At 43.7% G+C, this 13894-nt stretch overlaps 1 protein-coding gene across 4 annotated transcripts in view; it reads right to left on the bottom strand.

Annotated features, from left to right (window-relative positions):
* MDGA2 (MAM domain containing glycosylphosphatidylinositol anchor 2) overlaps positions 1–13894 on the bottom strand; it is a 644994-nt gene that overhangs the window by 82251 nt on the left and 548849 nt on the right. For all 4 annotated transcript variants that reach the window (XM_074956572.1, XM_074956573.1, XM_074956574.1 and 1 more), the window contains exon 10: positions 12495–12643. In XM_074956572.1, coding sequence (XP_074812673.1) covers positions 12495–12643 — 149 coding nt within the window. The remainder of the gene's footprint in view (positions 1–12494; positions 12644–13894) is intronic.

Raw genomic sequence — 13894 nt, 5'->3', positions numbered from 1 at the left:
AAGCTCGTTGGGCAGGGACCAACTTTTTCATAAAGAATCCTGGTTCATGGGTAGGACTTCTAGGCACTATGTTAATACCTATAAATAAGAAGAAGAATGGGATAATACAAAAAAGGAATAACGTTTCAAAACAGCCAAAGACTAAGTTTTCCAAACTTGGGGACCGATTTTCAAAGGAGCTGAGCACCCAATCGACACCCAGTGCGCTGAGCTCATTTGAAAATCCTAGGCTCTCTCAGAAACTTGGCAAGAGGGTTCCTTTCAAAGTGGGGCATTGAAACATTAACAAAAACAAAATAAAAAAACAAACAAACCATGACAATAAATATGAAAGATTCAGAATTCCTAAAATATAACTGAACAATGAAATCGGAGCATACCTTCTTATGAATGCTATTACCAAACTGTTTGTTACTTCTTTGTAGGCACTGAACTTTGGAGTTAAGGAAATACTACGACAGTGGCCAATGCCAGGTGCCCAAGAGGGAATGAACAGAACAGGGAATCATGAAGTGATCCATCCCCTGTCGCTCATTCTCAGCTTCTGGCAAACAGAGGCTAGGGATGCCATCCTTGCCCATCCTGGCTAAGAGTCATTGATGGACCTATCCTCCATGAATTTATCTAGTTCTTTTTTGAACCCTCCAAAGTCATGTCATTGTACTCCATCAAAACCCTTCTTAAAGCTCTCCTGTGAAGTGATGCCTACTAAAAACTTGAGATCAAGTTAGGAAGCTGGTGTGCTGTGATCACTGCCTGTCTTACTGACCAATATCGTCTCCCAGTTTCCTTGTGCTCCCCCATCTGTCTGTAGCCATCTGTTGCCTCTTGTATATTTAGATTGTGAGCTCCTTGCAGCAGGGCTGTCATTTTGGTCTATGTTTGTTTGTACAGGCCCTAGCACAAATGGGTACTGGGTCTATGATTAGGCCTCCTAACCACAACTATAATACAGACAACACCACCATTAATGGCAGAGTAACAGAAAGCGTCCATTCAAGACCCATTCTTTCAATTACTGTAGTTGATACAATTTGGTATCTGCTGATACATTACCGGACAAAGCAACTGTCTTTCCCGTAAAGCTCAAGAGATAAATTCATTCATGCAAGCTAGATACTAGAAGTGCTAATAGAGAACTGTGCATCATACCCGCTGCTTAAATGTATGTTTTGTACTGTAATGTGCTGAGCAGGTTTCAATTTACTCTTGCATGTTTGTACTGTATAATGAAAAACTCATCAAGGCAGTGTGAGCCGGCAGCAATTACTTGTATTGACATAATATGCCAGCTTCTGCCTGGGACATACATAGGGGGGCAGCATGTGTGGCATCTGTAATGGTGTGAATTGCATAAGTGTCAACAGCAGTGAAAGCAAGTACCTAGAAGGGGAAAGCACAGAGAAAATCTCCACAGTGTGGAGATGTTTGCATTTGCAATACAATGGACCCCAAAGGTACTAAATGCAATTCAATATGGTTTAACTTAATTCCACAAGGTTTGCCCAAGACATTGCAGGGTACCATCATATCTGCCACGTGCCACGGGTAGCGTAACGAGGACAGAAATTAGCTCAGTGACCTGAGTTCCCTGTTGGTGTCAAAGGATATAGTTCCATTGACTTCAATGAAGTTTTGTCTATTTACACCAGAAGAGAATTTAGCCCATTATCTTCAGCGGGAGCCAAAGGTCCATTTAGGCACCTTACTGAACGAGAACTTCAATAGCTAGGACCTTATTCCAGCAGCAGCCCCATTAAAGTAAATAGGACTGGTGAGCTAAGATGCTCCTAGACCAGAATTAGAGCATCAGCATGTGCTGGGTTAAGGTTTCAGGTAAACCTTTAACTTTGGGATTTCTTGATTTCTGAGTGATTAACTGAGCAACCTTCATGTTATGAACATTGTTCTTTCTATCTATTGTTGCCAATTGAATGATTTTCACACAAATACAGTCCCCTGCCCAATTCATATGAAGAATTTGAAGCTGTAATATTTCTAACATTTCAATTAAAAGAATCATTCACAACTACATTGGCCATTGCATATAATGTTTACAATGGCCAGGGCTCCGCTTGCTACATTTGAAATTCAAGCCCCATCTCCTGTGGAATGAGCCTAACAGTTATCAATAATATTACAAAACGAAAACTGTAAAACAGCACCGTTGCTTCTCCATCTCAATTTACCAAACCCCACAGAATCAATAAGAAGCATGCCTTCGCATGCTCTACTCACTTTATATGCCAAACTCTCTCTCTCTCTGTTATTTCACAAGAACCAATGTAACAAGATGAATTTAAAAAAGGCCTTATCTAGCCTCACAAAAGCAAATCCATGCCATGAACAACCCTTTAGGACGGCACATGTCCCTCTGCTGGAGGCTGTTTGAAATTTTTCATAAAGAGAACAATGTTAAAAGCATTCAATATATATTTGAATTAGCCTTCTCTATATCTTCTCTTTCCCCCCCTTACAAATGAAATACTACAGCCGTGAGCACTTGTTTCTGGGTGGCTGCAAAACAGAAATATTTGCATTTTTAATCTCTAGTTTTTATACATGCTCTGTGACAGAGAGAATGAAAATGCCTTGATCTTAACTGTTTTTTTCCCTGCACCAGGCTGAGTAGTGTGGAAGATAGCAAAAGGTCCCCCTCTCACATAACTTACATAGCATTTGTTTCCAGCAACTTGGGTTTTGTGTCCAAGTGAATACATTTCACAAAACTCACTTTCATTTAAATTATAATATGCTGATAAATATATCATTATTTTCATGTTCACTCTCCATTCAGAAGAATGATGCACCTTACTATCTGTTGTGTGGGTGCTCTTGCACAAGATGGTGGCTCCCCCCACCCTTTTTGTCTTTCTTGATTTCACTGATCCATCACTAAACCAAATGAAGCATCCTTAACTTCTTATCACAGTTTGCTGTATCTGATGCACCTTCCTCTCCAACTTCTATTCAATCTGCCCTTGAAAAGGCTGGTTAATGTGATTCTTCTGGGTCATGTTCTTCCGCACCTAACTTCTCTCCCTGTGTCTGAATCAGTTTTGTCTTCTACCCCATGGCATGGTGTATGATACTAGTATCTTGGCATAGAGATACTGAGCTGTTTCTGGGATGACACTCCCTGATAGTGAGACCAGGTGGGTCCTATTCTGGGACCTGGCATGGGTTTTCCCAACCCTAGATGTAATTTAGAGCAGCCTCAGAGATGCTTTAAATTAAACTTTGGTTCTGATGGCTCCCTAGGGGCCGGAGAAGCAGCAATTAGCCATAGTGCATATACTGCAGCATGGTCCTGATCCACTCCTTATGCCAGGGCTGGAAACAGAGCTCACATGTAGACCTTAATTCCATCCCATGCTGCCCAAGGAGGCTCCTTCCACAGGTGGTATTTTCAGGGGGATGTTTCCAACCACTCTAAGGCCTACTTATCCCCTCACAGTGGCCTAAAGTAGCGTAACTGAGAGTCAGGCCCCATGTCTCATAAGAACGGCCACACTGGTCAGACCAAAGCTCCATCCAGCCCAGTATCCTGTTTTCCTACAATGGCCAATGCCAGGTGCCCCAGAGGGAATGAACAGAGCAGGTAATCAAGTGATTCATCTCTGGTCACCCACCATTCCCAACTCTTTTCCCTCTGTGTTCTCATTGTCCCTGTTATGCTGGGAACAGGACAGGAGACACTGGATGCAGTGCTATTAGTAAATGTCTGGGAGTACCTGGCCAATAAAAGTGCACAGTGCAGGTCATTCCATAATCATTTCAATGTACAGCGTGTGGGCTTCTGTCAGCCCTCCCCACCACCCATCCTGGTCCCCAGCCAACGCACTGCTGGGACCTCACCTTCCCTCCCTCGAAAGAGGGTTAAGCAATGGGCTATACAGGAGGAGGGGTTGGCTCCCTGTCATACCTATCATGGGAGCCCTGAGCCCCCTGTTTCCACTCCTTTAAAGAATACCTCCTTTAAATCCCTTTCCATTTTATCTGATCCATTTTATCTGATCACTGTGTCCCTTCTCTACGGAGTACCTGCACTGGACACCTGCCCCACATTTACATAATGAGTTGCAACATCATAACCTAGCTCCTGTTTTATGTTCGCCCAACCAAGTGATCCCCGAACCCGCTTCACCTTGGCCAATCTCGCAGTGAGGGAAAAATCCCTTTCCCATTCCCCTGAGAAAGAAGCAACTAGCACAATGCCCACAGCGCGTCCTAATGAAACCTGGTGTTTCACCACTTCCGTGAGTAAGAGAGTGGGCGCTGCTCCACCAGGTCCCGGTAAATGAGGGCTTGTCCTGCACTGGCCTGGACCTATACAGTCCCCCCTCTCTTCTCGGGGGGGAATGAGTCAGCGGCCCCATGCTGACCTGGGCTGCCACTGCCGTTGAAAATCACTCCCTGGAACTCTAGGACGTAAAGGGGCACACACCATTTCCATGGTCATGCCTGACTAATCTAATCGCCTTTTATGATGAGATTACTGGTTCTGTGGATGAAGGGAAAGCAGTGGATGTATTGTTTCTTGACTTTAGCAAAGCTTTTGACACGGTCTCCCACAGTATTCTTGTCAGCAAGTTAAGGAAGTATGGGCTGGATGAATGCACCATAAGGTGGGTAGAAAGCTGGCTAGATTGTCGGGCTCAACGGGTAGTGATCAATGGCTCCATGTCTAGTTGGCAGCCGGTGTCAAGTGGTGTGCCCCAGGGGTCGGTCCTGGGGCCGGTTTTGTTCAATATCTTCATAAATGATCTGGAGGATGGTGTGGATTGCACTCTCAGCAAATTTGCGGATGATACTAAACTGGGAGGAGTGGTAGATACGCTGGAGGGGAGGGATAGGATACAGAAGGACCTAGACAAATTGGAGGATTGGGCCAAAAGAAATCTGATGAGGTTCAATAAGGATAAGTGCAGGGTCCTGCACTTAGGATGGAAGAATCCAATGCACCGCTACAGACTAGGGACCGAATGGCTAGGCAGCAGTTCTGCGGAAAAGGACCTAGGGGTGACAGTGGACGAGAAGCTGGATATGAGTCAACAGTGTGCCCTTGTTGCCAAGAAGGCCAATGGCATTTTGGGATGTATAAGTAGGGGCATAGCGAGCAGATCGAGGGACGTGATCGTTCCCCTCTATTCGACACTGGTGAGGCCTCATCTGGAGTACTGTGTCCAGTTTTGGGCCCCACACTACAAGAAGGATGTGGATAAATTGGAGAGAGTCCAGCGAAGGGCAACAAAAATGATTAGGGGTCTAGAGCACATGACTTATGAAGAGAGGCTGAGGGAGCTGGGATTGTTTAGTCTGCGGAAGAGAAGAATGAGGGGGGATTTGATAGCTGCTTTCAACTACCTGAAAGGGGGTTCCAAAGAGGATGGCTCTAGACTGTTCTCAATGGTAGCAGATGACAGAACGAGGAGTAATGGTCTCAAGTTGCAATGGGGGAGGTTTAGATTGGATATTAGGAAAAACTTTTTCACTAAGAGGGTGGTGAAACACTGGAATGCGTTACCTAGGGAGGTGGTAGAATCTCCTTCCTTAGAGGTTTTTAAGGTCAGGCTTGACAAAGCCCTGGCTGGGATGATTTAACTGGGAATTGGTCCTGCTTCGAGCAGGGGGTTGGACTAGATGACCTTCTGGGGTCCCTTCCAACCCTGATATTCTATGATTCTATGATTCTATGATTCTATGTTGAACAGCATTGGGCCCACTACAGATCCCTTGGAGATACCACTATTTACCTGTCTCCATTCTGAAAACTGACCATTTATTTCTATTCTTTGTTTTCTGTCTTTAACCACAAAAAGAACAGGAGTACTTGTGGCACTTGTGAGGATACTTAACATGGGGATATAGAGTCAATATGTGTGATATTGCTTACAGACAGCCCCCCAACCTGAAGCAAATACTCTCAAGCAACCACACACCACACAAGAAAACGCTAACCCAGGAACGTATCCTTGCAACAAAGCCCGATGCCAACTGTGTCCACATATCTATTCAGGGGACACCATCATAGGGCCTAATCACATGCCACGCCATCAGGGGCTCTTGTGGCACCTTACAGACTAACCAATTTATTTGAGCATAAGCTTTCGTGAGCTACAGCTCACTTCATCGGATGCATACTGTGGAAAATACAGAAGATGTTTTTATACACACAGACCATGAAAAAATGGGTGTTTATCACTACAAAAGGTTTTCTCTCCCCCCACCCCACTCTCCTGCTGGTAATAGCTTATCTAAAATGATCATTCTCCTTACAATGTGTATGATAATCAAGGTGGGCCATTTCCAGCACAAATCCAGGTTTTCTCCCCCCCCCCCAACAAAACCTTTTGTAGTGATAAACACCCATTTTTTCATGATTTGTGTGTATAAAAATAAATATCTTCTGTATTTTCCACAGTATGCATCCGATGAAGTGAGCTGTAGCTCACGAAAGCTTATGCTCAAGTAAATTGGTTAGTCTCTAAGATGCCACAAGTACTCCTTTTCTTTTTGCGAATACAGATTAACACGGCTGTTACTCTGAAACCTGTCATCAGGGGCTTGTTCACCTGCACATCTACCAATGTGATATATGCCATCATGTGCCAGCAATGTCTCTGTGTCATGTACATTGGCCAAACCGGACAGTCTCTACGCAAAAGAATAAATGGACACAAATCTGACATCAGGAATCATAACATTCAAAAACCGGTAGGAGAACACTTCAATCTCTCTGGCCAATCAGTATAAGATTTAAGGATGGCAATTTTGCAACAGAAAAGCTTCAAAAACAGACTCCAATGAGAAACTGCTGAGCTTGAATTAATATGCAAACTAGATACCATTAACTTGGGTTTGAATAGAGACTGGGCGTGGCTGGTCATTACACATATTGAATCTATTTCCCCATTTTAAGTATCCTCACACCTTCTTGTCAACTGTCTAAATGGTCCATCTTGATTATCGCTACAAAAGTTTTTTTCTCCTGCTGATAATAGCTCATCTTAATTAATTAGCCTCATACAGTTGGTATGGCTAGTTCCACCTTTTCATGTTCTCTGTATCTATATATCTATCTTCTTACTATATGTTCCATTCTATGCATCCGATGAAGTGGGCTATAGCCCACAAAAGCTTATGCTCAAATAAATGTGTTAGTCTCTAAGGTGCCACAAGTACTCATGTTCTTTTTGCGGATACAGACTAACATGGCTGCTACTCTGAAACCTGTCTTTAACCAGTTACTGATCCATAAGAGGGACTTTCCTCTTATCCTATGACTGCTTGCTTAGCTTCAGAGCCTTTGGTGAGGGATCTTGTCAAAGGCTTTCTGAAACTCTAAGTACACTATATCCACTGGCTCACCCTTGTCCACATGATTGTTGATCCCCTCAAAGTATTCTAACAGATTGGTGAGGCATGATTTCCGTTTAGAAAAGCTATGTTGACCCTTGCCCAACAAATCATCTTCATTTGTATGTCTGATAATTCTGTTCTTTACTATAGTTTCAACCAATTTGCCCGGTACTTAAGTTAGGCTCACCAGCCTGTAACTGCCAAGATCACCTCTGGAGTTTTTTAAAAAAAATATTGGCATCACATAAGCTATTCCAGCCATCTGATACAGAAGCTGATTTAATCTTGTTGTTCTGCAATTTCACATTTGAGTTCCTTCAGAATGCTTGGGTGATACCATCTGGCCCTGGTGACTTATTACTGTTTAATTTATCAATTGGTTCGAAAACCTCCTCTACTGACACCTCATTCTGAATGGCTCAAGTGTGGGAATCACCCTCACATCCTGCGCAATGAAGACCAAGGCAAAGAATTCATTTAGCTTCTCTTCAATGGCCTTGTCTTGAGGGCTTCTTTAGCACCTTGATTGCTTACATTCCACTTCCACAATGTCTGTCAAAGTTGATAATTTACACACATGAAATATCTATTTGCAATTATTCACAACACAATCATATCATTTAAGGGAGAGAGTGTAAAACAGTTAGCAAAATCATGCTGACCGATGTTGTCTCATTGTTTGTTCGTACTCCCCTGTTGGTCTGCCTGTATACATCTGTTGTCTCATCTTATACGTAGATTGGAAGCTCTCTGTAGATCTCTCTTTTTGCTCTATGTTTGTACTGTGATTAGCACAATGGAGTCCTGCTCCATGACTGGGGCTGGTAGGTGCTCCGGTAATACACATAATGAATAATTATAATAAAAACATGCTAACGTGTGTGAAGGGAGGTCCAGGGGAATTCACACATTTATAGTCCCCTAGTAAAGAATTGGTGATTGGCTGAGGGGAGGGGTGCTGTTTACTCAGATGGCAAGTGACGGTTACTGCTGCAAACAGGAAAACTCCCGTGTTTGGAATTTTTTGTATTATTTATAGGTGAATTCAATCAACCTACAGCCATCAAACAAAACTGCTCCCTATGGTGAAAGAATGCTTTCCCTGTATTAGCATGACAGTGTCCGTTTCGAGCTACAGTATGAAAGCTGGTTCCGTATCATCTCTGCCCAATCTGTTGGACAAAACAGAACACATATTGCAAAGTAACGTATCTGAACCCCAACATTTCAGAGAGAAAACTGCTGTTAGCAAACAGAACCAGAACTCTATCACCCCAGTTTCAGGAGAAATCATATTAAAAACACTTCTGAACGGCTCACCCAAAATTTAAATGTAGACCCAGGTAGATGAAAGAAAAATATTTTGAGTGCGTTGATGTAAAGTACTGTTACTGAAATTTGATTAAAGGATCTAATAATTTAAGACCCAATGAAAGGTAATTAAAATTAACTTAAACTGGAATGGGTAAGGGAGGCTAAAAATCCTAAAATAATTTGAAATATTGTCATGATTTCTTTTTTAGTTCACCATAGACTTTTTAATTTAATCATTCTCTCGGGCTTTGGGCCTGAGTGACAAAGATATTTAGGTGCCTTATGATGCAGAGAGGTGCTCACTGAGATTGTCAAAAATGTCTAAGTGGGTTAGGCACTTAACTCCCATTGTCTTTCTGTAGGTGTTCGGTTCCTCACCTGCTGAGGCACTTTGGGAAATCTCAATAGGCACCTGTCTGCATCATTAGGCACCTAAATACCTTTTTCAATCTGGCCCAATAGCTAGCGTTACAGAATAAAAGAAAACAGAAACAAAACTAGCTGCAAAAGTGAAAGTGACCAGCCTCTCTCATTGGCTAATCAGAACCAACTTTGTTTAGCAGAAATATAAATACAAACATCACTAGCAATGAGAGACTGGCAAGGAACAGTTTCAAAACTTTATGGCAATGAACTGAATGCCAGTGAATTGTTCAATTAGCTGAATTCCCCCTGCATGGCTTTCAGCATGCATATATTATAACTGCCAAGGTAAGCAAACGCCCCATTATTAACATTCCAACCTTTGAAAAAGACTCTTCCCTTTAGGAACGTTCTTTGATTTGCTTCCCAAGCCTACCCTGGAGGCCTTTTTATTTTAACCACCAATCTGTGTAACACTTAACACGTCCTACAGCATTTCCTTTTGGTAGAAGAGTCAATTCACAAGTGTCAGCTGGAAGGTCTTAACATAAAGAATGAAAGGTAGTGGGTAATTTCTCAGATATAAATTATACGTTTAAGATCACAGACACACTTACACAGAATAAAAGGAAAGGCCTCTTCTTTCTTTGTTTTATTAGCAGGTCGTAATTGTAGCTCAAGAAAGAGGCAATCAACCTGCTCCGCCTCTCAAGTTACGCCTGTTGAAGAATTTACCGATCAGGAGGCTGTCTGGGATGGATGATTGTTAGTATTATAGTGGCACTCAAAGGTTCCAGTCAGGATTAGGGCCCTATTGTGTTGGGTGCCAAATATACACGTAGACATGGTCATTGCCCCAAAGAGCCTAATTTGGATACATCACCAACTGCTGTGGAAGCCAAAGGAGTCTCTTCTTCTTGAGCGTCAGAAAAGGACACAATCCCTCCTGAAGCAATGTGTTCAGGGAAGGCCTTCCCACTGTGGTGTTTCTTTGATTCTAGAATGTAAGCATCTCCTGCTGTTCCCTGGGCATCTCTAGATCTAGGTGTTTGAGGACACAGAAATCCCTATTTGAAGTTCAACTAAAGATGGAAAAAAAATAGCTTCCAAAAGAGGGCTGTGTTAGGAATTCCCCCAAGTGTAAAAGTTCCTCATTGGAGGCTGATGTTCTTTCAGGTCTGACCCATTAATCCAAACCAATTACTAGTAATAGTACTTAGCTCTTAGGTAGCACTTTTCAGCAGCAGATCTCAAAGTGCTCTGCAAAGGAGATCAATACCACTATCTCCACTTTACAGAGGGGGAAGGGACATGCCCAAGGTCACCAAGCAGGCTACTGGCAGAGCTGAGACTAGCCCCGCCCCCCATGTCTCCTTAGCCCCAGTCCAGTGCTCTGTTCGCTAAGCTACAGGAACTGAGAGCAGCTGTCCTGAAGCCAGTGGCATAGCTGGGGACTGAACCCCCATATATCCTGAGTCCCAGTCCAGTGCCTTAACCATAAGATTTCTGGATCAGACAGAGCAGGGACTATAGCCTGGGTCTCCCACTTCCCATGCCAGTGCCCTAACCACCAAGCTATCGAGTGTGACAGTCATGTCCCAAAACCATTCTGACCTATTCTAGGCCCAATGCAAATGAGCCATACACTCACAACAGCACAAATATATTGGTTAATCGTTACAGGAAACATGCTTACATCATATGCACGCTTTAGCACATGAAAAATTCAGCCCGGTAAAAGGACTGTAAGACATTCATGGCTGAAGAAATACTTTTGCACTTTATAATTTTACAAAGGTTTCTCTTTAAGAATCATCCTCAGCAGTTGACCCGTATTCCCTCAGCACACATCTGTTATCTTAGGTACAACGTCATCAAACCTTCTCGTTCTGAAACAATTAGTGGCAGTCCCTTGTAAGAAAGGCATGAACCACTGATACTCGTAAAACAATTTAATATCAGACATGACAGAGCCAGCACAATCGCTTGATTCAGTCCACCATGTACAAGGCTGTAAGGAAGACACAAGCACAGCTTTTTATAGTTGCAAATTTGAGCGGTTATGTGAAGCTGTACACCAAGTCGCAACACCACTCACTCGCGGGGTCACCACACCAACTGAAATTTGGCCCGGCCCCTCCTCCATCATGCTTGCCTTCAAAAACCCATCAGGACCACAGCGTCTCTTCTGTACGGCTGTCCTGCTTTGGAAGGCATACTGCATGCTACACCAAAACTAGCCCTTTAACCAACTACGACTGCAACCTTTCAACCAGAAATCTTAGAGCCTTACTCACGTAGGAGACTGGAGTGTAAGTTTGAGCTCAGAGCACTTGCAGCTTGACTTGGTAGGTCTGGGGGCATCACAGGTATGACACATTCATTCAGAAGGGAAGACAGTCTGCCTCACCCTGTACCTCACCTCTCCGCCAGCAGTGGGTTAAAACTTGGACTGAGAAAGTATTAGTGGCTGAGGAAGAACCCATTCTACAAGGATGTTTTGGAATCAGGCACTTTTCTCTCTACAATGTGTAGAAATATCATAGATCAAAATGTCCTCAACTCATATGATGATTAAGCTACAGTACATCTGTAGGGCTAGCACATACAAGTAGTCCAGAATCCAGAGAGGACCATAATAACCAGCAATAATATACTATAGTTTAGAATACATACTTCCAAGGTTTAGGTCAGGCGTACTGAGACCAGTGCAGAAGTACAAAAACATCCGTCTGTTTGGCCACATGTTATGGGTGGGAGTAAGAGGAGGCATTGCCTGTTAATGACAGTTTAGCAGTGTACAGCTTTGTTCTGCTAGTTTAATTATTGCAGTCACCTTATTAGAAGATAGCTGATATTGCTTTGAAAATTCCCAAATGACAGACTAATTCGGGCTGCTAACTTTCGTATATTAATGTAATAGTTCTTCTGCAGGATGGACTGGTGCTGTCCACCCTTCACTACATCAGTTGTGTTCTAAAATGTCAAAATCACAAGGGCTATATATTTACATGTGTTTAAGTAAGGTGTTCAAGAGCTCAAAGATCACAAGCTGCCTGTGTATGAAAGATATAACTATCTCTGTATTTATCTATCTTTATAGGGAGACATAGCAAAAGATACATAGATATATGGCGAGATATAAAAAGTTGAATTTGGTTGCAAGTTTCTTTCAGGTAATCTTTCTAGTATCTCTTGAGCTGAACCTCCTCTAAACCCCCTGAGGAATACCTCTTTAATCTCTGTGTTGTCACACTGGAAATATGCAAATTATTTGCAAGGATTTGTAAGTGGTTCGGGACTGCCTTTGCAGAACAGCAGCAAATCTTCAAAGCAGGGTAAATACAAATTCTGAGCTTCACACAAGATAAGATGAACACAAAGGGCAGGGCAGTTCTCACAGAGGGCAGAACAGCAAACAGGCACCTGTTGTAAGAAGCAAATTATAACCTCACCTGTCTAATCCCTAAACGGTATGCAAGGATCCGGTCCACAGCATCCGGGTTCATTTGAGTCCACTGCAGACTGTAGGAGTAAACACGGGGTCTGTTCTGCCAGAGGGGACTGTAGGTGTCGTAGTAGAACTCGGGGGCATAGGCTTTGCCTGCAGAATACACACATACAAAAACACGGAATGATAAAACAGTTCTCAAAATAATGCTTCCATTTTTCAACTGCAATTTTTATTCAGCTGCTACAGCACCATTTTGTGAAGGGCCCTTTTGCTACATGGCTTCAAAAAGCACATCTCAAGTGTATCTTTACATTTCTCACCCCTTGAGAAAAAAATGGACTAAGATTGTTCATTTCTCCTTTGTTATTAAAAGTAATTCTCAAGTGTCATTTTTGGTCCAGGAGAAAATTGGTCTGCTAAATAAAAAAATCTTCTACAAAGAGATCTTGCATGGCTAAAGTGACTGACATTGGATATTCAGACTATTATGCCTCCAGATCAGGGGTGGGCAAACTTTTTGGCCTGAGGGCCACATCGGGGAATAGAAATTGTATGGCGGGCCATGAATGCTCACAGAATTGGGGTTGGGGTGAAGGAGGGGGTGTGGGCTCTGGGGTGGGGCTGGGGATGAGGAGTTTGGGGTGTAGGAGGGTGCTCTGTGCTGGGATCGAGGAGTTCGGAGAGGGATCAGAGTTGGGGCAGGGGTGCGGGAAGGGGTTCAGGTTCCGGCTGGAGGTGCAGGCTCTGGGGTGGGGCTGCGGATGAGAGGTTTGGGGTGCAGGAGGATGCTCTGTGCTGGGATTGAGGGGTTTGGAGAGTGGGAAGGGGATCAGGGCTGGGGTAGGGGTTGGGGAATGAGGAGAGGCTCAGGGGTGTAGGCTCCGAGCGGCGCTTACCTCAAGTGGCTCCTGGAAGCAGTAGCATGTCCCTTCTCCAGCTCCTACAGGTGGAGTGGCCCCCAACCCTTGGAGCGGGGCCATGCTGTGGCTTCCAGGAGCCGTGTGGTAAGGCTCTCCAACCCGGGTCCCCAGCTGGAGTGCCAGAGCGGGCCCTAGCCGTGTGGTGCAGCCCCCTGACCCAACATCCCAGTGGGAGCTCACGGGCCAGCTTAAAACGGCCCACAGGCCGTAGTTTGCCCACCCCTGCTCCAGATTCTCTGTCAGAGCAAATACATTAACTCCAGCTACCACACACAACACAATCCATTCCAAATGACATCATGTACTCCGATCTGGAAATACAATACCTCCGTTCCATACTTCAGTCCTAGTCCCAGAAACGTATGGTTATATCCACAGTACATTATTTAGATACATATGCAGATATTGCACAATAAACACAGAGTTGGATGTGGCATTTTGAAATGCACTGTGATATACCAACAGTTTACCATAGTGTATG

This window comes from Natator depressus, chromosome 6, assembly GCF_965152275.1.
Source record: "Natator depressus isolate rNatDep1 chromosome 6, rNatDep2.hap1, whole genome shotgun sequence".
NCBI lineage: Eukaryota > Metazoa > Chordata > Testudines > Cheloniidae > Natator > Natator depressus.
The sequence above is the reverse complement of the archived record's forward strand: the minus strand, read 5'-3'. Positions and strand labels throughout refer to the sequence as shown.